General features: G+C 33.7%; 1 protein-coding gene across 13 annotated transcripts in view; it reads left to right on the top strand.

The window, feature by feature from the left end:
• DOCK7 (dedicator of cytokinesis 7) overlaps positions 1-24,338 on the top strand; it is a 188,247-nt gene that overhangs the window by 19,388 nt on the left and 144,521 nt on the right. For all 13 annotated transcript variants that reach the window (XM_019731259.2, XM_019731324.2, XM_074334827.1 and 10 more), the window contains exons 2-10: positions 2,394-2,499; positions 8,279-8,454; positions 8,644-8,712; positions 12,884-13,013; positions 13,102-13,314; positions 13,645-13,730; positions 18,944-19,010; positions 19,913-20,062; positions 23,433-23,513. In XM_019731259.2, the coding sequence (XP_019586818.2) occupies positions 2,394-2,499; positions 8,279-8,454; positions 8,644-8,712; positions 12,884-13,013; positions 13,102-13,314; positions 13,645-13,730; positions 18,944-19,010; positions 19,913-20,062; positions 23,433-23,513 (1,078 nt within the window). The remainder of the gene's footprint in view (positions 1-2,393; positions 2,500-8,278; positions 8,455-8,643; positions 8,713-12,883; positions 13,014-13,101; positions 13,315-13,644; positions 13,731-18,943; positions 19,011-19,912; positions 20,063-23,432; positions 23,514-24,338) is intronic.

The following is a 24,338-nucleotide window of genomic DNA, read 5'->3' as shown; positions in this document are numbered from 1 at the left end:
TACTCTTTGTGTTGTATATTCTGTAGGTGTTAACAAATGTGTAACAACGTATCCACCATTAGCGTGTCACATAGAATGGTTTCACTGCTCTAAAAATCCCCTGTGCACTGCTTATTCATCCCTTCCTTTTCCTACCCCCCCCCCCCCAACTCCTAGCAACCACTGGTCTTTTTATTGTTGCCAAAATTTTTACTTTTCTAGAATGTGATATAGTTGAAATCATGTCTTGAGCCTTAAAGAATGATAACTTTTTACCTTTGTGTCAAAAATTTCTGATTGAGTATGTAGCCTTTTCAGATTGGCTTTCACTTAGCAGTATTCCTTTAGGGTTCTTCCATGTCTTTTTATGGCCACAGTTTGTTTATCCATTTACCTATATTGAAGGACATCCTGGTTACTTCCAAGTTTTGGCAATTATGAATAACAAATCAGCCTTTTGTAAAATACAAATATTGATCTAAAGTACCTTAAGTTCCCCATAAGAAAGAGTTAAGCTAATTCAGTATCTTGAGCCTTAAAAAATGATAACTCTTCTACTTTTGTATAAAAAATTTCTGATTGAAAAAAAAAATTTCTGATTGAATAATTGGTTCATATCAATGCTCAGTGTGGAATGATTTGAATATGCAAAAAGGAAGGAGGTATGGAAGAGAAGAAGGGGAGAAAAGATTGTATCAAAAATCTGGGTAATTTTTAGAAAATGAGAATCTTTAGAAATACAGCTGGAAATTCTAATGCGGACCAAGATGCTCAGTGCCCTGAATTGAAGCATCAGTTTGCAACACTTCAGAACTAAAGTATCGTCACGGGGTGGCTGGTGGCTCAGTCGGTTAGAGCGTGGTGCTGATAACACCAAGATTGCAGGTTCCATCCCCACATGGGCTACTGTGAGTTGCGCCCTCCTTAAGAAAAAAAAAAAAGAAAAGCATCATGGAGCTGGCCCAGAAACCAGGCCGTAAGGCCTATTTCACTTTATGTGCAATGGAGTAATGATAGGAAGAAAGTAGGGTTTATTTTTTGGAAAAGAGTGAAAGAACAGAAGGGAAGTTTTATAAAATGGGGAAGTGGGTAGTTGATGTTCATAAGATAGAGGTTAGATCTTGACATCAGAAAAATAATTGTACAAAGTCTTTGGATAGTGGTCTTTATTTTGTATTCTTGAGTTATATTTTCTACTGAACAAAACTATTACTAATGTGAAGAAGTTGTTTAGTTACTGAATTTAGGACTCACTGAATATTTTGGTTTATAGTTTGTGGAATCTTTGAGATTTATGAGCCATACAGTCATTTGATTATTTAAAATATTTTTGTTTTAGAAATGCTATTTAAATAAATTTGTAATACGAGTATACCACCACAGGTCAACAACCATTTGAAGTTGTGGAACTTCTAAACTCTAATCTTGTTTCAAATAAAGACTTATCTGTCAAGTTGTGTTATGTTAATGCCTTAATGGTTTACCTCATTTGTCAATAAGTTCAGTAATACTATATGTTTCATAGGGCTAAACATTCACCTATTTTGGGTGCTATTTGCTAAATGTTTTAGGGAACACAGGATGAATGAAACCACTGCCTCTGTTTATATAGAACATACATGAAATGTGGAAAAAATAACTAGGAAGGAAGAAAATGCAAGTTAGGTTATGATAAATGCTCTAAGGGTTTTAAAGAAGGGTGTTATTATTTTTAGTTGTGGTGAGTCAAACCAGTCGTGTGTGTAGAGGTCTTGGCATTTGAGTCTTAGCCTTAAAACTGGTTAAGAACTGAATTTGTGGATACAGAAGAGAAACAGCGTTCTAGAAAGCAGTTTAAAACTCAATGACAAGAATGTGGGAAAAGATATGTAAGGCTAGAAAGGTGATTAGTGTCAGATTATGGAAAAACATTAATGCTACTATAAGGACTTTTTTTATCAGTTAAGTAAAAATAGGGAATACTTTTCTGGAGTATGAATAAGGAGCTAGTAATATTAGAAAGGGAAAAAGAAGTGTTTTTCTTCTCAATTGTTACCACATCTTGATTTGTTTATAAAGTATTTTAGAATTAATTTTATATCCTTAAAATATAGGTACTTTAATATATATATCCTTTTGTAACTTCCAGCTCTATCATAAGCCAAAGTTTATTCCCTGAAATGCCATAAACAAACAAACAAAAAAAGCCTAATGTCAGTTGGCTGTCACTTTTGTACCCTACCCTACATCAGCATTGTAAAGATGTCCTACTGTAATTACATGCAGTATTTACTGATACCTTATGACTTTATAGTCTTATTGATATGCTGAGGTTTTGTTCTTTAAATGAATCTTTAATATCCTTAACCTTCCTCCAATTTTAAACCTAGGTGGTTTTCTTTTTAAAAATAATATATTTGCTTTCTTTGTTATAGAACTGTGGCTGCTGAAGTTAGGAAGCAGATCTCTGGACAATACAGTGGCTCTCCCCAACTGCTCAAAAACCTCAACATTGTTGGCAATATATCCCATCATACCACAGTAAGTAGCATGTTTAAAATATGTTATGCTGCTGGTATGTTACTGAGTAGCCATGGAAAAATGGTGGAAAGATAAGAGCCAGTAGATTGAGTTGCACCACTAGTCTCATAACCGTATTTGTTGTTACCTCACTCTTTCCTGAAATTTGAGTTGGGGAGCAGGTTAGGAGTTGTTATGGAAATGTTGATCTCCTAATTAATTCTGAAACTTGATAGTTAGGACTTAACTCTGGAATTTTAGTTTTGTTTTTATATCGTTGACTTGTTGAGGAAATTGGATTAGTTGTTATATAGAATTTCTTGCCTTTTGGATTTTATGTTTGCTTCCTTGTAGACTTATTTCTCTAGCTCTTGTACTTCCTGTAAGTGATTAGATTCTGCTTCAACTTTTTTGAAATTTCTTCCTTGTAGACTTGTTTTTCTATCTTCTGCATTTCCTGTAAGTGATTAGATTCTGGTTCAACTTTTTTTAAAAAACAGCTTTATTGAGATTAATTCATACCATACAATTCACCCATTTAATTTACAATTCAGTGGATTTAATATAGTCACAAATATGTGCAACCATTGTACAATTTAGAACACTTGGATCACCTCAAAAAGAAACTTTAGCTATCACCCTGTTATTCCCTTTCCTCCCAGCCCAAAACAAGCCCTAATCAAAAACCAGAAGTTTTGATGGCACATTGCAAAGGATTGAGAGATCTTAATGCTGAATATGTCAGCCAAAATTTCAATGCAATGATTGTTGCAGTAAGACAAGTTCTCATATTGCCTATGAGACATTCTGTAGTGCTTCTCTGTTGCTTCTCTTTGTCACCCCTTAACCGTGTTTACTGCCTAATCACTTACTTTCTCTTATAAAATCATATTGCAGTCTCCTCCCTTGAGTCAGTAAAAACAGAATCTTTCTTTAGAGTCTTGTAAGCGGCTCTTCACCACATCCATGACTAACCCAGGCAGCCATCTCCCATGGGTATCAAAAAGTTCGGAGACAGTTGTAGCAAAAACAAATCTGTTTCCTTGTTCCAGGTCTAGCTAACACTATACCTAGAAATCCAGTGACTTTCTATGTGAGTTTGGGAAACAAGATCATTTATCCTCTATATGATTTAGTATTTTTAAGAGAGTTTCATAGCTTCCTCTCCTACCCTAACACTTACTGTTGATATTGCTGGTTATTCTTTAAGGAAAGATTAATTTTGAATTAGTCATATGTAAGGATTCTCAGCTTTTGTCATTATTTTCATTGAGTATTCAGTTGAGATACCTGGAATCCTGAAAGGTATACTGCCCCAAAGATAATATCTGGGTGGAAAAGCATTGACTTAAAAAGTTTTAAAAAAATGTTCATTTCAAAATATTTTATCTATCTATCTATCTATCTATCTATCTATCTATCTATCTACCTACCTACCTACCTACCTATCAATCTATCTATCCATCTATCCATCCATCTTGTGATATAATATATATTATATAAAACTTACCATTGTATCCATTTCTAAATGTATAATTCCATGGCATTTAGTACATTCACAATGTTGCGCAAACCGTCACCACTATCCATTTCCAGAACTTTTTTATTTTCCCAAACTGAAACCCTATACTCATTAAACAATACCTCCCCATGGCCCCCGCCTCTCAGTTCCTGGTAACCTCTATTCTATTTTCTGTCTCTATGAGTTCGTATGTTCTGTGTATCTCATTATAACTGGAATTGTACATATTTTTCTTACTGTGTTTGACTCACTTCCCTCTGCATAATGTCTTCAAGGTTTATCCATGTTGTAACATGTTAGAATTTCACTCCTTTTTAAGGCTGAATAATATGTCATGGTGTGTGTACACCACATTTTGTTTATCCATTCATCTGTTAACGGACATTGGGTTGTTTCCACCTTTTGGCTATTGGTAATAACACTGCTATGAACATAACTGTACAAAATCTGATTGAATGTCCATTTAGATTTTTGGAGGGTATATACCTAGAAGTGGAATTGGTGGATCATATGGTAATTCTGTGTTTTTTGGTAATTTTTTTTCAGAACCACCAAACTGTTTTCCACTAGCAACTGCACCATTTTACATTCCCACCAGCAATGCACAAGGCTTCCAACTTCTCCATATCCTCTCCTACACTTGCTGTTTTCCATTTTTTAAAGTAATAGCCATCATAATGGATGTGAAGTAGTGTCACATGTTTTTGATTTGCATTTCCCTTATCCCACAAATTTTGTTATGTCGTATTTTCATTTAGTTCAATGTAGTTTTTAAATTTCACTTTTCAGACTTCTGTGATTCATGGTTTATTTGGAAGAGTGTTGTTTCGCATCCAAGTGTTTGGAGATTTTTCTCTTATCTTTTTGTTGCTAATTTCCAGTTTGATTACATTATGCTTAGAGAATACACTGTATGGTTTCAGTTCTTTTAAGTTTGTTGTGGTTTGTTTTGTGGGTCAGGATATGGTCTGGTTTGGTACATGCTGTTTTGACCTTATTTTGAAAAGAGTGTTTATTCTGTTGTCGTTGAGTGGACTATTCTATAAATGTCATTAGATCATGCTAATTAATGGTGCTTTTGACTTTTTACCATATCCTTGTTGATTTTCTTTCTGATTGTCTTTCAGTTGTTGAGAGAAATGAATTGACATCTCCAACTATAACTGTAGATATATCTTATTTCTCCTTTTAGTTTTATCAGTTTTTGTTTCACATAATATATGTTAAAAAGGTCAGACAGTTAAGTTTGTGAATTTTCCACTGTGTGCTTACACGAACTCAATTGTTTGACTAGCATATAGCTCTGTTTTTTTGGTACAGACACATTTAAGATGGCTATGCCTTCTTGGTGAATCATACTTGTTATCTAGTAATGTCTCTCTTTATATATTACTTTTTTTTTTTGCTCTTAAGTGTACTTTATCTGATACTAAGATAGCCACTTCTGCTTTCTTTTGATTAATGTATGCATGGTATATCTATTTCAATCCTTTTATTTTCGACCTCTTTATTTTGTCTTATTTGAAGTGGGTTTTTTTGTATACCATACATGTAGGTCATGGTTTTAAATCCATTCTGTAATGTCTTATCTTTTTTTTTTCTTTTGGTGTATGTAGACCATTTAGATATAATAATATTATTGTTCTGCGAGGGCTTTAACCTGCCATTTCATTTTTGTTTGTTATGGTTTTTGTTTCTCTATTTTCTTTTTCTTGCCTTTGTGTGAGTTACCGGACACATTTTTTAGAATTCCATTTTGATTTATCTATAATGTTATGAGTGCATATCTTTGTATACCTGTTTCGTGGTTTCTTAAGGTATTATATGTACATATTACACTACTGATGATGACATTTTGCCCATCAGAGTGAAGTGTGGAAGTCTTATGTGCCCTTTTGTCCTTTTACCCTCTAGGTATTATATAATATATAGACCTCCTCCAACACTGCCCCAGCAGTAAGGGGAAGGGGTCCCTTGTTTCTGCTGCATAGGCGTGCATATCCAGGTTCCCTGTGTGGTCTCCAATGACACTGTGGGAGTGGGGGGCTCATTACCTCCCAATAGGTGTGAAAATCCCAGCTCCCCGCTCTAACTTTTCTGACACCACGCTGGTGGGAGTGTTGGGATGCTTTGTTTGTTACAGCTCGGTGAGGGTGAACACGTCTAGCTTCCCACGTGGACTTTGCTGGTATGGATATGACTGGGACTGCAGTTTCCCATGTGATGTTTAGCTAGAGTTAGAGCTGTTATTGTCTGAAAGTTTCTGTTGTGCTAGACTGCCGTTTTCTTGGTCTTTTTGGCTCGGGAGAATAGGCTTTTGTTGTTGTTGTTTTTTTTTTTTCTTTCTGTGCTCCTTGGTGTTTCTGGGTCGCCGGCTTCTGTAGCTCCAAGTCTGGAATATATAAGGCAAAAAGAAATTTTAGGCAACTCACTTTTGTGCCATTCCTTGAGTTCCAAGGTCCCTGCTGGTCTGCCTTTTTGCCTCCGCCTGTCAGAGTCTTCTTATGTTTATTTTATATATAGTATCCTGGGTTTGTAGTTGTAATTAGTGGGAAGAAGAGAGAAAAGTATGTCTACTCCATCGTCCCAGAAGTGGAAGTTCCCCCTAGTGACTTTTGATGTTGAGTGCTTTTTCACTGCTGACTGGCCATTAATTTTCCCCACTCCCTCATATAGATACCCAATTATTCCAGCAATAATGGTTGAAAAAGATTTTCCTTTCCCTATTGAATTGCTTCTTTTCCTCTGTTAAGAACATCATGATAGTGTATTATATAATTAATAGAATAGGCAAGATAGAATGATTATAAGAGGAAAACCCATGAATTTTAGAGTTTGAAGATTCATTTTTAAAATTTGCTCTATCATTTTGTGACTATTTTCAGAAGTTGTTTAACTATTTGAGCACAAATACCTTTATTTGTAGAATTAAAATAGTAATTATCTCTAACAGAGTTCGGAGAAGGTTTAAGTGAGAAAACAATGATAATAATAATAACTTATCTTTTGAGTGTTTATGATGTACTGGTCATTCATTATTTTACTTAACATCTTTAAAATGTTGTGGCTCTACCTGTTACTAGTTGTTCAGTCCAAGAAGTGTAGATTAAAGGACCTTCTTTTTAGTAACATATACCTGCACAAAGACAGGTTTCAGTGTTTTTACCTAGTTGAACATATTGAGAAATAACATTTTTATTTTCATTGGTCCACAGCTGCACATTTGTTATATAATCCTTCATGTTTCGCCTCAATATTTTTTTCTTTCTTGAATTAGACAAGAAGTGGGATGTCTTACTAAAAAGTGTATTTTCAGATTGGCTAAAGAATGCCTTTGCTATTATGTACTAGTTTCCTTTCATTGCTGTAATAAATTACCATAAACAGTGTGACTTAAAACAAAAGAAACTTATTTTCTCACAGTACTAAAATCCAAAAGTCTGAAATCAGCATTAATGGGATAAAATCAATGTTTTGGCAAGGCCACACTCCCGTTCGGGGCTCTAGAAGAGAATTAATTTCTTGCCTTTTCCAGATTCTGGTGGTTGCTTGTCACCGTGATATCACTTTCATCTTTAAGGCCAGAATCTTCAGATCTCTCTTTGCTATGTCGTTATATGGCTTTCTCTGCTGTGTGGCCCAAATCTCCCTCTGTCTCCATATAAGGATGTATATGATTGCATTTAGGACCTACTCAGATAATTCAGGATAATTTTCCCATTTTAAGACCCTGAATCATATCTTCAAACGTCCTTTTTTTTTTTTTTTTTTTTTTAATCTTAATTTTTGCCATGAAGGGTTCATGGTTTGGGATGTAGAGATCTTTTGGAAAGCCATTTTCCACCCTACCACAGTCTGTTTATATATTTCTACTAGGATAGTCAGCAATAACAATAAGTAAAAGTACTGTTTAGAAACTTAGCAATGAAAATTCCGAAGATATAAAGTAAAAAGAATTCCTCCAATGAATATTTTGTCACTATAAAGTATGATGAAGCCATTAGTTATCATTACTGTCTTCACATGAGAAGTTATGGGTAAAGTCTAAGCAAGAACATTAAGGAGAGTATGACCCAAAGCATGAAGGAGTATTAGAAGGTCCACATCTTGTGGTTTCTTTAGTGCACCTGGATGAATATCTGTTGAAATTTTAGAAGTAACTAGATTAAAACATACTATATTTAAAAAAAAATACATTTTCTTTGCTTAAATTTTTAAAATGCTTACCTTCATCTCTCCCTTGCCATTCACCTCTCACACTTACCCCACTTTGTGAAGGTGCCCCTTACGGAAGCCGTGGATCCAGTGGATTTGGAAGATTACCTCCATGCTCATCCTTTACCTGTGGATTCTGGGCCTTTAAGGGATTTGATTGAATTCCCTCCAGATGATATTGAAGTTGTTTATAGTCCTAGGGACTGCAGAACCCTCGTTTCAGCTGTACCTGAAGAAAGGTAAGGGGACACTTAACCTATTTTTGGTTTCAGTGTAACCGTAGAAAGGCTACTTCCCATTATTTTATTTAGATCCTATTTCTTCTGGTGGTGGTATTTCCTATTATATGAACAAGATGTGTAGCAAGCTAATTCACAAACAAATGTTTTCCTGTCTAAATTACAAATGCATTTTCTTTTTTAAAATAGTGAAATGGATCCACATGTTAGAGATTGTATAAGAAGTTATACAGAAGACTGGGCAATTGTGATCAGAAAGTAAGTTTTATGTTTCTTATAACATTTAAAAATACTGAGTAGTATCTGTAAATAGATTAAGGTAGATTAATAATAATTATGAGACCTGAAAATTTAAACAAATAACTGAAGAAACAAAAGAACTTTTGTATATAAATGTCTTCTCTTTAGGAGTTCCACAATTACTTTTACTTACTTTTTTAAATAAAAATAATAGGTTTGCCCTGTTCGAGAAAAGAATCCGAGGAGCTGGTTTGGGAAACGAGGGTTTTTTGAATACTTCATATGCTAAAACTCATCTGAATTTCCCAGCCCCTCCAAGTCTGCTCGCTTCAGACTGGCCAGCCCCCCCACTAGCCAGATTGACACATTGGGTTTCTCACACAGGGATTTTGTACAACTGGGATTCTCAATTCAATACACTCTGCAATGGCTAAGAAAAAGTAAAATAAAGTGAAAAGTACCCATGTTAAAAAAAAAAAAAAAAAAAAGAAGAAAAAATAATAGGTTTGTGGGGCTAGTATTTCTATGTTATATCATAATCGTTAATAACTAATGATATATAATGATAATGATCTGTAGTCTAATTCTTTTGGGAAAGCATGGGTAGATATTAATAAATAATTTGTATTATTCAAAAAGAATCCATTTTTGAAACTTAAATAGTTAAGTTGAATTTAATAGCCAGTTTTCAGATCATGCTGTTTGAAAGATCTCTGCTCTTTATTAACAAACTAAATACAAGTCCTTGACCTAAATATCCAATTAGATAAATATTTTTTTAAAATAGTGTTTTATTCTATCACAAAACTTATTTTTCTAATGGACGGTTTTGAAATATTATGTTAGATTCAAAAATAAAATAAAATTACTTTTCCTTTGCCAATTGCATAATGAAGAGAAAGGTCTTCATAATGAATTTTTTTGATCTTATTTTATTTTTCTAAAGGAAATACAATGACTGAAGTAGTGGAGCATTCTATTATGACATTGTAGTTTTCAGAAATTAAGTAATCTGTGCTAAATTATACTGGCAACAGTGATGTATCCATTGCTTGTTGTTTTGCCCTTATGGCTGCTGTCTTATTTTACTGAGTTTAATAATGTGCTAAGCATCACTCTTGGGGATACTGCTGACATGCTTTTTACCTGTAGTGTGACCTAATAAAAGCACAGTCTGCTACTCTTTATAAAGACGAGCTGTTTTTATGAACTTACACTTGTGATAAGTATTTCAATAGCCAGATTTTAGACATTACTGAAGAAAACTGTTCCTTTGTTAGATAACACAAAAGTGTTTCCTTCTATGTACGAATGCTGGAAATTTATAAAATAATCAGCAATCTTAATAAGAAGAGTAGTTGCAAAATAAACTTCAGAGTCACGGAATCTGTTACTCAGTTCTGATCATGGGGTTGCTGACCTTGATTTAGGCAGGAGGGTAAGGCAGTTAACCTTTATGTTTATTTACTGCGTTCTGGCCACTTTATTGGCACTTTACATTCATCTCATTGAAGGTTCCAACAGAAAAGGTAGCTCAGGCTCAGAGTAGTTAAGTAAATTCTTTGAAGTCCCACAGCCAACAAAAGGAATAGCCAGATTAGAACCTAGGGACATCAGATTCTAAAGCTTATATTTTTTCTGTTATACTAGATGTTACTTATTATCTGTGGTGACAAAAATGGTACTTTTGGTAGACTAGAAGTTTTAGTTAAAGTATCCTTGAAAGATAGCAGAGAGGAGTGATTGGAACATAAAAGAAAACCATAGTACAGAATAATAATCTAAGGAGAAGATACAGGCTAAAGCTTCAGTAGTGCTTTAAGCTCAGAAGCAGTGAATACAGGCAATGGAAGGCGGACCTGGGGGAACTGGTCTACATCTGGTTACTTTGAAAGCCCCTGTACCATGTGTCCACAGCAGTAGCAACAGAGGTATCTGACTTTTTAAAGATCAGTAATTATGGGGGCTTGAGTTGATAGTGTAGTGACCAGGGAGGGCATATCTTGGAAGAAGCAGCCTTTCTATACAGAACACTAGGTATTGGCATACTGCCTGGCAGCATGATTTGCCCCTTTTCCACAACCATTGGATATGGGTTGGACTGAACAGATACAGTATTTCCAGACAGATATGGGGATACAAATTCAAAAATGAGCCTAGAATCCAGAATTGCCAACTATTTGATGAAAACCATTACACTTGAAAATGGATTATCAAACTACAAATTAAAGAACTAACAATTAAGAAACAGTTAATAGAACACAGATCAGGACCAATAACTACAAATAATAATCTCAAAGGGATGTGAAAGGACCTGGTACTAGTTATCTTTGGAAATTAAAGTTTTGTTCAATGAAAAAATATTGAAAATGCAGCTGCTATGTATAATCACCGTGGAGACACAACTGAAGAGTGGAATAGTAAGCTTTAAGGTGAAGCCACACATTGTTCCGTAACTCAGCACAAAAGGAGAAAGGGACAGTATTTTGTTTATTCATTCAACAAATACCTACTGAGACTCTAGTATGTGCTAGGCACTATACTAAGCAGTGATGATACAGCAATCAACAAAACTGACTCTCTGTCCTCAGTGGAGCTTACTTTCTAGTTGGGGATGAGGGCAATAGACAATAAACCAACACAGATAAAGATATACTAGATATGATGGAGGTATGTCTTGTGGAGAAAAAAAGTAGGGTGAGGGGAATAGGGAGAGCCAAGAAGAGGAGCAAATTTTTCTAGTTTATATAAGTAATCAGAAGAGGCCTTACTGATAAGATTAATTTGAGCAAAGAGCTGAAGGAAGTAAGAGAGCGAGCCCTTTCGATATACAGAGGAGGAGTGTATTAAGTAGAGAGAAGAACGGTATATGCAAAGGCTCCATGTTGGAAGCGTGCTAGGAGTGTTTAAAGAATAGCAAAGAGGTCAGTGTGTCTGGAACAGAATAAATGAGGGTGAGAATGCCAAGATAGGAGGTCATAGAAATGGCTATGTGTGTGGGGTTGGGTGAGTAATCATGTAGAGCCTTAGCATAGCAACTGACTAAAGGACAGAATGATAATATAGAAAGGAGTATTGACCATGAATCATGTCATTCTTCTTAGCTCTCTTGAAATTCATTTTGTCATTTTTTTAGGACATAAAGGAGGCAGAATGCAACACTATTCTGGTTTATTAGAGCAGCTTAGATATGCAACTTCACAAATTGAGGCACTTTAAACATTTCATGAAAGATGTAAACATCTGCTTCGGAATAATACCTTTCATGTTACTATATGGAGTATCTTTATTTTAGTTTTTCCAGAGAAAAATGCTTTCTTTTATTTTGTGATTATGCTGTGATGTGAGCATCGTGTAGCTTCTATTAACTTTAGCAACAAGACATGATATATGAATGATTCATAACAAATGGGATTCTTTACTGTTTCATGAATTGACAAGAACCATGTCATTCTTTGGGCCTCATAATTGTTTTTGCTCTAATGGAAATATTCCTCTGTTTGACTTTATGAGGTATGGAGCAGTAATTGCTGTTGGATGTTTGTGTCTATTGTTCTGGATATTAGGTTGTTAAGAAGCAAGGTTACATTAATTTAAGAGTTCTTCTTAGCCTAATATGTATATTATATAGCAATATATGTTAATTAAGTAATATATGTATACAGTGAGGTAGATCCTGCCATTTATCATTTTAAAAGCCTGGAGCTTTAGGTTGTTTAAGATTTTTGATATATAATGAGATATAGCAAAAATATTTTGGCTTTTTGAAATTTTTAGATTTGATGCTTGATATATTCTTTTGCCTTTTAAAAATTTATATTGTTATGAATGTAGTATATGCATATATCTTCTACTCATTTTGTTCTTTAACTTGGCTTCCATCCTTTCTTTTTACTGGACAATTTTCTGAATTGCAAGTGCAATTTTAAATTATATACACATGGTTGTCATGACAAGAAAGAATATGATTTACTTCTGGAAACTCGTAATCTGTCTAGCTGGATTAAAGGAACTTTGAATGGAAGTTTTCTTAAACCTGGTTAAATGTTTAACACACTCAAACTGCTGGAGTATATCTTTATTGTGTAAAGAAATAATGCAGAGAACAGTTGGCTTATTATATAATGATGATGAAAAAGAGAAAAATTTTCAAAAATTGATAGTTGTTTCACTGTTTTGTTTTTAATAGATATCATAAACTGGGAACAGGATTTAATCCCAATACATTAGATAAGCAGAAAGAAAGGCAAAAAGGTTTGCCGAAGCAGGTCTTTGAATCTGATGAAGCTCCAGATGGCAGCAACTACCAGGATGAGCAAGTAATACTTTTATTTTTAAATGACTATAAGAAGTTATTTTAAAATAGCTTATGTTTTATTTGTTAATTTTTAATGTTTTGCACGATAGGATGATCTTAAAAGACGTTCAATGTCAATAGACGATACTCCAAGGGGTAGCTGGGCCTGCAGTATTTTTGACTTGAAAAATTCACTTCCTGATGCTCTGCTTCCCAATTTACTTGATCGAACTCCAAATGAAGAAATAGACCGTCAGAATGATGACCAAAGGAAATCAAACCGTCACAAGGAACTCTTTGGTTTGCATCCATCACCAGATGAGGTATATACGTTTGGATATAAAGAAGCAAATACTTATTGCTTTTATTAGGAGTGTAAATTGTATATAGTATTATAATGTAGGGAATAAAACAACTGAAACATAGCTATAATTTTTGTAAATGAAATATACTTTTTATTTGTAATGAGTAACTTCTGTGAATTGAGCACATGTATGATCTAATGACTTGTTTAAGAATAACTGGGTCATTCTTTTCTGTGTTAAATTGTGAAGACTGAAAGTATTCGATTAATAAAATAAGTTCTTAAAAAATTGTAAAGGGTTGACATATGTTAAGCACATTCATTTTGGTGTTTGCTTGTCAATTTGTAGGAAGAACCAATAGAACGACTCAGTGTTCCTGATGTGCCCAAAGAACATTTTGGTCAAAGACTTCTTGTAAAATGTTTATCACTCAAGTGAGTATTTTGTTTACTGTATCCTTTTGTTTACTGTGTTCTTTGAGAAGAATTGTTCTTCTAAAGCTGAGCTTTTTTGGCTCACGGGTGAAAATGACTCTTAGCCACAGCTATACAATTAGTCTTAGAACTTGAAAAAACATTCACTGACATAACACATTTTTGGAGTATTACCTGACACTGTTCTTGGCTTGGGGAATATAAAGACAAAGTATCTTTTTCTTTAAAGAGTTGATTGTGCATTTGTTATATGGTAGGCTTCGTTTTTTTTTGAGGATTTTAGAGTATACATATTTATCCTTCTTTAAAAAAGTTAAATGACTTCTGACCTAACGTCATTGAAGTGATGTAGCTTACATTTATATTCCGCTTCACAAAGTGCTTCCTCTTATTTTGTTTCCTGCTGTCTTGAGAGTTATTCCATAAGATACATATTCTTCATTTTACAAATGAGGAAACCAGGGTTCAAAAGCATTATTAGCAGAGGTTAACTGATGTGCTCATTGTTATGCAACCAGTAACTGAAAAACAAACTCTATGCTCTTTTCATTCTGTCTTGTTAATATTATTAGTTAATTGTTAGTTCTGACTTATGAAAAAAGAAGTGTCAATTCATAGAGCTTTCTAAAAGAAGCGACTCATAGGGACAGACCACTTCTATATGTATAGATAACCTGGGTAATTTTCTTCCTTTGAAAGCTAAGATTTTATATACAAGTTTTTTGTTTGTTTTTTTGGTATGGGCATATGTTTCATTTAACTTGGGTATATACCTAAGATTGGAGTAGTGGTTGATATGGTAACTCCTTAGAGGAACTTCCAGACTGTTTTCCAAAGCAGCTGTGTAATTTTACATTCCCACCAGCAAGTACAAGTGTTCTAATTTCTCCACATTCTCGCCAACACTTTTTATTGTCTGTCTTTTTTATCATAACCACCCTATTGGATGTGATGTGAGGTGATATCTTATTGTGGTTTTACTTATGATTTTGACAAATAAAGTTACAAGTTTATTGTTTCTCCCTTAGAGAAATAAAATATAGAGTGATTATTCACATCATTCTATGTTCTTTAGCGTTAGTTTGATCAGCTCTCATTAAAAATTCTGAACTAAGAATTTTACATATATATATATATATATATATATATATATATGATTTATTTATGGTAAGAAATATCTAGGCTTAGGGTAAGACCAAACTTGTTCACATTGTAATTTCAGAAAGGGTCAGAAATGATAGATTTATTGTAGTCAATTACAGAGACTGATAATTTTTGAAAATATTTTCTTTTACATTTTCTTCGCCAAGAATAGCCTTCCTTTATCCTGTATGAGGAAATTGTTTCTAATGTTAAGAAGACTATTGGTTTAGACATTCAGGGAAACCACACCCAGGCATGGTCATGTAGTGGGGAAGAAACTTTCCTCTACCCTCAAGATTCTTTTGGCTGGTCTAATAATCAAATATGCATGAGACAGATTAGCAAGAGAAAATAACCAAATTTAATGTACGTACATGCAAATTTAATGTACGTGCGTATGGGAACCCCACATACATGAGAGAGTTAGAGACCACACATGCACTAGAGGTTCAGAGATAGAAACGGGGGTTTGAGTTATAGAAGACATTCTGAGTTAGGGGTGAGGCATCTTCGGGGCATCAAAGGGTTTTTGAAGGATGTTATAAGAAGAGCAGATGTTTAGTAAATAGAAGTTTGTCCTGCCCTGTAGATAGGTCAAAAGAGGTTATCTCTGATAATCTCTTTTGGGCATGGCCCCTAATTCAAGTTCTAGGTAGTTCAGGGAAGGGCAGAAGTTTCTCTGGTGCCAGAGGCTTACGTTGCCTTTAGCTCAAAACAATCCACATACCACAGAGGCACATCTTGAGGTGAGTCTTCTGAACCCCCCCAGTTAGCTGATAGAAAACTAAGAATTTCTTGGAAGCCTAGAAATACTAAGAAATGATTCCATCGGGATAAGTATTCTGTAGCTAATTTTTACATTAGGGCTGTTACCCATGCCTGGCTTTAATGTAGTCACAAGGGAAAGAGCTTGGTATTCAAGCAGGGTGGAAACAGACCCTTCTATAAGTGTCTAACACCAGTTTCATAGGAGTAATTTTTTCAGTGGTAATAAATATTTGTCTGTTACAACTTTGGCTCTAGTGGGGAGAAAGTCAGATAGGAAAAAGGAAAAAAAAAAAAAAAAAGAGAAAACTCTTCTAAGAATTCATAACTATAAGCCTGTACACACTGTGTGGCTCAAAAAACTCCAAGGCAAAATTTAGTTTCAAGTCGTTCCAGATTTGTAGTGATATTATTATCAGACAAAATTGACTTTAAGTCATAATAGAGGGTCAACACACTGATAAAATGTTCAAAACTATTATAACAGTTGTGTGTTAGCAAATGTGTAAAAGCACACTCCACTAGATGAAAAAAGAACCTAAAAGAAATGGACCAATATTTTATCAGTAGTGTTTTTTTTGGTAGGCCTTTGGATGATTAAAAATTGCTTTTCTTTGATGTTTTGTATATTATTAACATTTTAATAAGTGAGCACTAACAGTGAAGAAAGATATCTTTCCTACAGTTTAGTAACCACTGAGTATCTGTGGCTCAAAAAGCATTTCTTGACAAACTCAGGTATACATGTGTTTGCAATGGGGTAATATGGTTTGCTTTTCTCCTGAAGTTTCTATCTCAAATTTTAGACTAAATACATGAGGAATATACATTTTAAAAGAGAAAGTAAAACAAAACCACATACACAACCTTGGCAGTCCCTCTGTGTAATGGAAGAGCCTCTTGAAACAACAACAACAAAAATCAAATGATGTATCTGATTTAAAAAATTCTTTTCATGCATTAATAACCTTTCTTAATGTGGAGCACACTGGCATTGTGTTAGTTTCTTCAACTTGTTTTCTCCAGATTTCCAAACTTTGTTCATCATGCCAATGGTATAGATCTTTAAATACTGTCCAAGAATATAGAGAAAGTTACACAAAAATTTTATGGCGCTAAAGTACAAATTGGGATATTAATTTTCTGAATTAGCAATTAAAATTTCCCTTACCTTTGATCCATTTTTGCTTATTTCCAGCTGAATGTAAAATTTAGATGAAAATGCACAGGGCTAAAAGGAGGCAGGACGGTTTTGATGAGCTTTACAAAAACAACCAGATATCAAGACTTAGCATGAATCTACATAATTAAGACTTTAGTATTGGTATACAATTAGACAAATAGACCAATGGAATAGAGCTAGAAATAGACATACATGTTTATGGATTTTTGATTTACAATAGAAGTGGCACTATAGACAGTGGGGAAAGAGTAATCTTTTCAATAAGTTGGCAGGACAGTTCGATATGTTTCTCTCTGTGTCTGTCTGTCTCTGTCTGTCTCTCCCTATCTGTATCTTCCCCCTCTTTCTCCTTCCTCTCTTTCTCTTTCTGTCTACCTTTCTCCCTGCTGCCACTCTTCTCTGCTATACAGAGGGAGAAGATATTTCGAACACATATACTTGACAAAGGGCTCATATCCAGAATACATAAAGAAGTATAAAATGATGAGAAAAAAGTCAAACAATATATAGAAAAGTAGGCCAAAAGAGGATATCCAGATGGTTATTAAACATAGGAAAAGATGAGTATTAAAAATCCAGTGTTACATCACTTACCCACTGGAGTGGGTCAAGAAAGACTGACAAATCAAAATGACCAACATTCAGTGTTAACAGAGGATACAGAGTGGAGGCTGACTCAAGTAGATCCCTGTTCTTTTGTCTTCTGGTTGGGTTCTGCTAAGAGAGGCATCAGTAGGAAGTCAGGAGGGAAGATCGGGTTGGGGTATTTACTTTCCCTAACTCATTTCCTGCTAGGTCACTGTTGATTGGTTGCCTCCCTGTCCCCAGGGTCATAGTTTCTGTGAAGGGCCCTCTATATAGCTATTCTTTCTTAGTTTTGATTACTATTTGATTACTACTTCCACATTCTTTAGGTCAAGGCTTGGTAATGACTCCCTACTGTTGCTATCCCCAGGGAACTGCACTCCTCGTAGTTTTTCCTAAATTCTATCCAAATCTTTGTAAAAGGGCCTTTTATTAAACTCTTAACCCAATAAAAATACATTGTCTCCTGCAAGGACTTTGATTGCTACTCTCGTGATACAAAAATGAGCACGATGGACATTTTTGTCTGGTTAATTCTTTGTTGTTGGGATTCTTCTATACAATGTAAAATGATTAGCCACATCCCTGGCCTCTAATGCTCTAGTAATACTCCTGCACTAATAATAACCCAAAACATCTCCAGACATTGCCAAAAATTGTCCTTGGTTGAGAACCACGGCTCTAGACTTTTAGTTAACCTCACATTACATGCTGTTTCGTTCAGGAAATGTTTGCTGAATGTTTACTAAATGTAACTCATTGTTCGTGGAAGTGAATTAGACATCTCAATTTATGCATATGTTATAAAAAATTTTGTGTATTCATATAATGAAAATTACTATGCCAGCATTTAAAATGATGATGAGATTAATATTTATGACATGGAACTATATCCATAAAATATTAAGTTAAAAACAGATTACAAAGAAAAAAAGGCAACAAAAAAAGCAGACAACAAAATATGTATACAGTGACATTCTTTGTTTAAAAAAGTGATCAATTTAATAAGTACATTTATACATAGAGAAAAGTGTGGATGGAAGGACATTGAACTGTAAATTATGGTTCTCTCCATGTGATGGAGTTTTGGATGCTCCTATTCTGAATTTTTTTATGTATTTCCTAAGTTGTTTTTATATTGATATGATTTATAATCTGAAAAATAAAACATTGAGTCTTTACTTTCAAAGTTTATTTAAAATCTAACATATTCATACATAAATAACCAATTTATATGTTAGAAAGTGATTAGTGCCAAAAATGGACTTAAAATGCCATGAGCTTTGAGGCTGTGTGAGATTACTTGTAGCTGGAGAAATTAAGGTGGATTACCTAGGGGAGGAAATGGTTGATATAGACTGTGAAGGATATATTCAGAAAAGTATGTTTCGGGAAGAAGGAGTAGTACCATAGATGGTGTAGCAGAGATGTAGAAAAGTCTAAAATATTGAGATAATTTACTTTAGAATGAGAATTTCTCTCCAATTATGTATTTTATATTTATTTTTAAACTACTTCATCTTTTTTCATCCTAAAGGTTTGAGATTGAGATTGAACCGATTTTTGCAAGCTTGGCTTTATATGATGTCAAGGAAAAGAAAAAGGTAAGGGTGTATAATTTAAATGTAGTTTTTTTTGTCATAATCATAGGTTTCAGAAACCCGATTTTAAGTTGTTTTAAAAGGTAATGATTTTTTGAGAATTATTAAACATGGATGTTTTAAAAGGAAAATAGAAATTTATTAAGACTTGTTAAATATTTTCTTACTGTGTAATAGTTTAGTTGATACCTAGTTTTTATGTCATTGAAAGAGTTCCAAAAGCCGCTAGCAGAGGCAACTTTCTTTTAATTTAAAAAGTAGAAAAGATAAATACAAGAAAAGCATTTTAGGCAATGTATAAAAGATAAGAATGATGATGACAGTGAATTTTTGTTGACATAATTTTCAAATTCTAACTAGATAAAACATCATTTATGTATATTTTAAATATTCTGTCTTAAATACTGATCTTAGTTTTATCATCATACTTTACATAAAGCTATCTCATACACATTTCTTAATTTAACGTTCTAAGCCTAAGGTATAGTAGAAACTTGAAGTACCGTCAGTGACTTCTGTTGTCAACATATTACGGTTTTTTTGCAATGGAACTCTGCTCTAGGAGTTTTGAAAAACTGCTGAGATATTATTCCTATAATGTTTTAAAGACTTAATTTGGGGCAATTCATCTCATGATAATTTCTTTGTAGACTTCATTTAAGCTTATATTTCTAATCAAAAGAGTTTGAGATATACTTTAGCATGTTTATCATATTATATTTCTCACATTGTTTGTATATTTCTTTTGCTTTGATTTAGACATGTAAAGATTGGTCAGTGATAAACCATATGTTATAGTATAATGTTTTAATATCTAATATTTTAAGATTGGGTATGTATGATTTTTGTGAGTTTTTATAAAAATGTACAGATTTAAAATTTTAATATGTAATTGCATTTTTTAGATTTCAGAAAACTTTTATTTTGACCTTAATTCTGAGCAGATGAAAGGATTGTTACGTCCACATGTACCACCTGCTGCTATTACCACCCTGGCAAGATCAGCAATTTTTTCTATTACTTATCCTTCTCAAGATGTTTTTCTTGTAATAAAGGTGAGAATAATGTTTAATGTATTTATTTATGTAGTGTCTGTATACTTGTCTCTCTATCAATATTGCAAGCTTTTTAAGGGTGAAGATTTTACCTTTACTTATTTTTTTCATCTTAATATTCCTTAAGACAATATTGGATATACACTATAGGTGCTACCAAAGTTTGTCTTGGGTGGGGGTTACATTAGTCAGGGTTCTCCATAGAAATAAATAAATAGGAAGGAGAGAGAGAGAGAGAGAGAGAGAGAGAGAGAGAGAGAGAGAGAGAGAGATTGACTCGTGATTGTGGGGGCTGGCAAGTCTGAAATCTACAGTGCAGGCTGGCAGGCTGGAAATTCAAGTAAGAGTTGATGTTTTATAGTAGTTTTGAGTTTGAATTCCACAGGGCAGCATACTGGAAACTCAGGCAAGTTTTCTATGTTAAACAGCAACATCTAATCTGGTATTTGATCAAATAACTGGGCATTGTAGCCTAGCCAGATTGACATAAAATTAACCATCCCGGGAACTATATTATAATTTTTCTTACTCAGTTCCTAAATTATATCAATACTAAAATCTAAATCATTGAGGTTATGGATCATTATGATTTGACTGTCAGCCAATTAAAAATAAGGATCATAAATGCTAAAATTTGAATATTACTAAGCTACATAGTTTAGGGTAACTTAAAGATTAATTTACCTTAAACTGACTTTGAAGAGTAGCCTAGAATTCCTTAATCATTTTGTCTTTATTTATATAAACTTACCATAAAAAGGTAATGAATTTTATAATAAGGTTATTAAGGGGATTGTCATGAAATGAATCCTATTTACCCACAGGAATAATGTCCTAATTTGTGAACGTATTCCTATGAATTCAGGTTAAAATAAACCTAGGTTAAAACAGTGAACAGTCCTACCAAGCAAAGAGTTAGTAGCAGTGGTCTTCAGAAACTTATTTAAAGAATAAAGTTCTAGATATTAATACAATCGACAGCTATAGTAAACAGTTACTTTACATGGGAAAATAATGAGTTTTCATAAAATAGAATATATTTGAGGGAATGAGCTGGAAAGATAGAGATAATGGTTGGAATGTAGCTGCTTAAAATTAGATTATTTGGTGACAAGATTTGGTTGTCATAGGAATGAAAGGTTTAGGATTAAGAATAAGGAATGTTGAATGTAAATGTTCATTCAGTATAAATACATAAGGAGATAAATCATGGCACATTCATATGATGGGATACTATGGCAATTAAAACCACAATTTGAAGAATTTTTAATGATAATCAAAATTTGTGATGTAATGTGAAAAATCTGGACTAAAACTCTATACCATCTGATCCCATTTATGTACAATATATACACACACACACCTACTCACACATAAGTGTATGAATGAGGTTGGACAATTAAGTTCGCAAACTCATCCTGGAAAAAGTGCTACATACCTCATTGCTACATATCACTACGATCACGTTTGAAGTTCTCCCCTTGGTAAGTTATACACCAATGCCGGCGCCTACTCCACCCTTCAAAGCAATTTTAGAACTCTTTTTCTGGAATGGTCATCAGAGCTGTCATCGTATTACCCTTGATTTCCTGAATGTCATCTAAATGTCTTCCTTTCAATATTTCCTTTATCTTCGGGTAAAGAAAGAAGTCATTGGGGGCCAGATCAGGTGAGTAAGGAGGGTGTTCCAATACAGTTATTTGTTTACTGGCTAAAAACTCCTTCACAGACAGTGTCATGTGAGCTGTTGCATTGTCGTGATGCAAGAGCCATGAATTGTTGGCGAAAAGTTTAGGTCATCTAACTTTTTCATGCAGCCTTTTCAGCACTTCCAAATAGTAAACTTGGTTGACTGTCCAGTTGGTACAAATTCATGAGTAATCCCTCTGATATAAAAAAAGATTAGCAACATTGTTGCAACACATTCACTAACTTAATTGTCAGACCTCTGATGATTTCTCTCATTCCATAGGTTGCCTTTTCACCCTGTTGATTGTGTCCTGTGATGCCCAAAAGTTTTAAACTTTGATGCAGTCCAGTTTATCTATTTTAACTTTTGTAGCCTGTGTTTTTTTGGTGTCAAATCCAAGAAAACATTGCCAAATCCAATGTCATAAAGCTTTTCCTCTATTTTTTATTCTAAGAGTTTATAGTTTTCGGTGTATGTTTAAGTCTTTGATCCATTTTGAGTTAATTTTTGTATATAATATAAGGTACAGGTCTAACTTTATTCTTTTGCATTTGGATATTCATTTTTTTTTTAAAACACCATTTGTTGAAAAGACTCCATTGAATGAGTTTGGTGCCCTTGTTGAAAATTATTTAACTATATATGTGAGGGTTTATTTCTGGGCTCTATTCTATTCAGTTGATCTATATGTATCTTTATGCCAGTACCACACTGTTTTGATTATTGTAGCTTTGTGTTACATTTTGAAATCAGGAGGTATAAGTCTTCCAACTGTGTTCAGTTTTTTAAAAAAGTTTGACTGTTCAAGGTTCTTTATGATTCCATACGAATTTTAGGATGAATTTTCCATTTCTGCAAAAGAAAAAAATTGGGATTTTGATAGGGATTACATTAAATCTATAGGTTGGATAGTACTGACATCTTAACTATATTAACTCTTCCAATCTATGAATATAGGGTGTCTTTCCGTTTTTTTTTTTGGTGTTTTCTTTCATATTTTAAACTTTTTTATAGTTTTCAGAATATAAATTTTTCACCTACTTGGTTAAGTGAATTCCTCAGTATTTTATTCTTTTTGATATTATTGTACATGGAATTGTTTTCTTAATTTCCTTTTTGAATTGCTCATTGTTAGTGTATACTGATTTTTACATGCTTTGTATCTTTCAACTCTGTTGAATTCATTTATTAGTTCTAAAGGGTTTTTTTGTGGAATATTAGGGTTTTGTATATAAATACCATGTTTGTGAACAGATATAATTGTACTTCTTTCTTTTTAATCTAGATGTGTTTTCTTTTTCTTGCTTAATTGCTCTGGTTCAGATTTCCAGTACTATGTTGAATAGAATTGGCAAAAGTGAGCATCTTTATCTTTTTCCTGACCATTTAGAAGAAGTTTTTACTCTTTCAGTGAATATGATGTTACCTGTGGGCTTTTCATATATGGCCTGTATTATGTTGAGGTAGCTTTCTTCTATTCCTAGTTTGTCGAATGCTTCTATTATTGAATTTTGTCCAGTGCTTTTTTTGTGTTAATTGAGATGATCATGTGTTTGTTTGTTTTTCTGTCAGTCTGTTAACATGTATTTCATTGATTCATTTTTATGTTGAATCGTCCTTACGTTCCAGGCTGATTGCTTTTTTAAATTTAATTGATCTTTACTGTTTTGTCTTTGACAGCTAGAAAAAGTCCTACAGCAAGGAGACATTGGAGAGTGTGCAGAACCGTATATGATTTTCAAAGAAGCAGATGCCACCAAGGTAGAATGTCATGCCTCTCATTTCCCCCACTTTTGTATTCATTAGCAGTCACTCCCTAGTCTTCCCAAATCCCTAAATCCAACCCTGAATAACCTCTCATCTCCCAAATTATAATTTGGGAGAATAATATACAAAGCATATTAAAGATTTTGCTACTAATTCATTTTTTTATTGGCCTAATCACTTTCTAACTTTCTTCATTTCCTTTGTCACCTAGCTTGTGTCATATGCTGTGATACTCTTTAAACTCTCCCTCACCCCAAACTAATTCATTCTTTAAATTTTTTTTTCTTGGAGAGAAGTAAGTTAATTCAGTTTAATTTCTAAATACATTTTTCCTGTATTTACAAAATAGTGATATTGATGGAACTTTTCTTAGCAAAGCAAGTATTCTAGGCTTCTCTCTAGCTGCAGATAATTAAAGAATATGGTAAAAATAGAAAATACAATCTCTGTGTTGCCATCAAGTGACTAATTTCTAGACTTTGAATAAACTTACAAAGCAAAAACGATCAGCAATAGGTACTAAATTCCAGGTGCCCTAAGTTAGCTACAAGAATTGCAGGTGATACTGGATCTTTGAACACATGATTTAATACTTGGAATAGCCAGGAAAGGTATGCTTGAGCAGTATTAGACAAGTCACCAAAATCTAGAAAATATTTTGCTTTCTAATTTTCTGAGAATCGGAACAAGAACAGCCTTTTCTGCTAATGCAGGTAGATCTGAGCATATATTTTTCTCTGCTCTCTGGCTATCTGGTTGAAATCAGGGTTAAAGTATTCTGGCTTTCTCAGGTTGTCATATTTCAAATTAAATTTTCTG

This window comes from Rhinolophus sinicus, linkage group LG06 (assembly GCF_036562045.2).
Source record: "Rhinolophus sinicus isolate RSC01 linkage group LG06, ASM3656204v1, whole genome shotgun sequence".
In the NCBI taxonomy this organism is placed as follows: Eukaryota; Metazoa; Chordata; class Mammalia; order Chiroptera; family Rhinolophidae; genus Rhinolophus; species Rhinolophus sinicus.
This window is presented reverse-complemented; position numbering and strand designations above follow the sequence as displayed.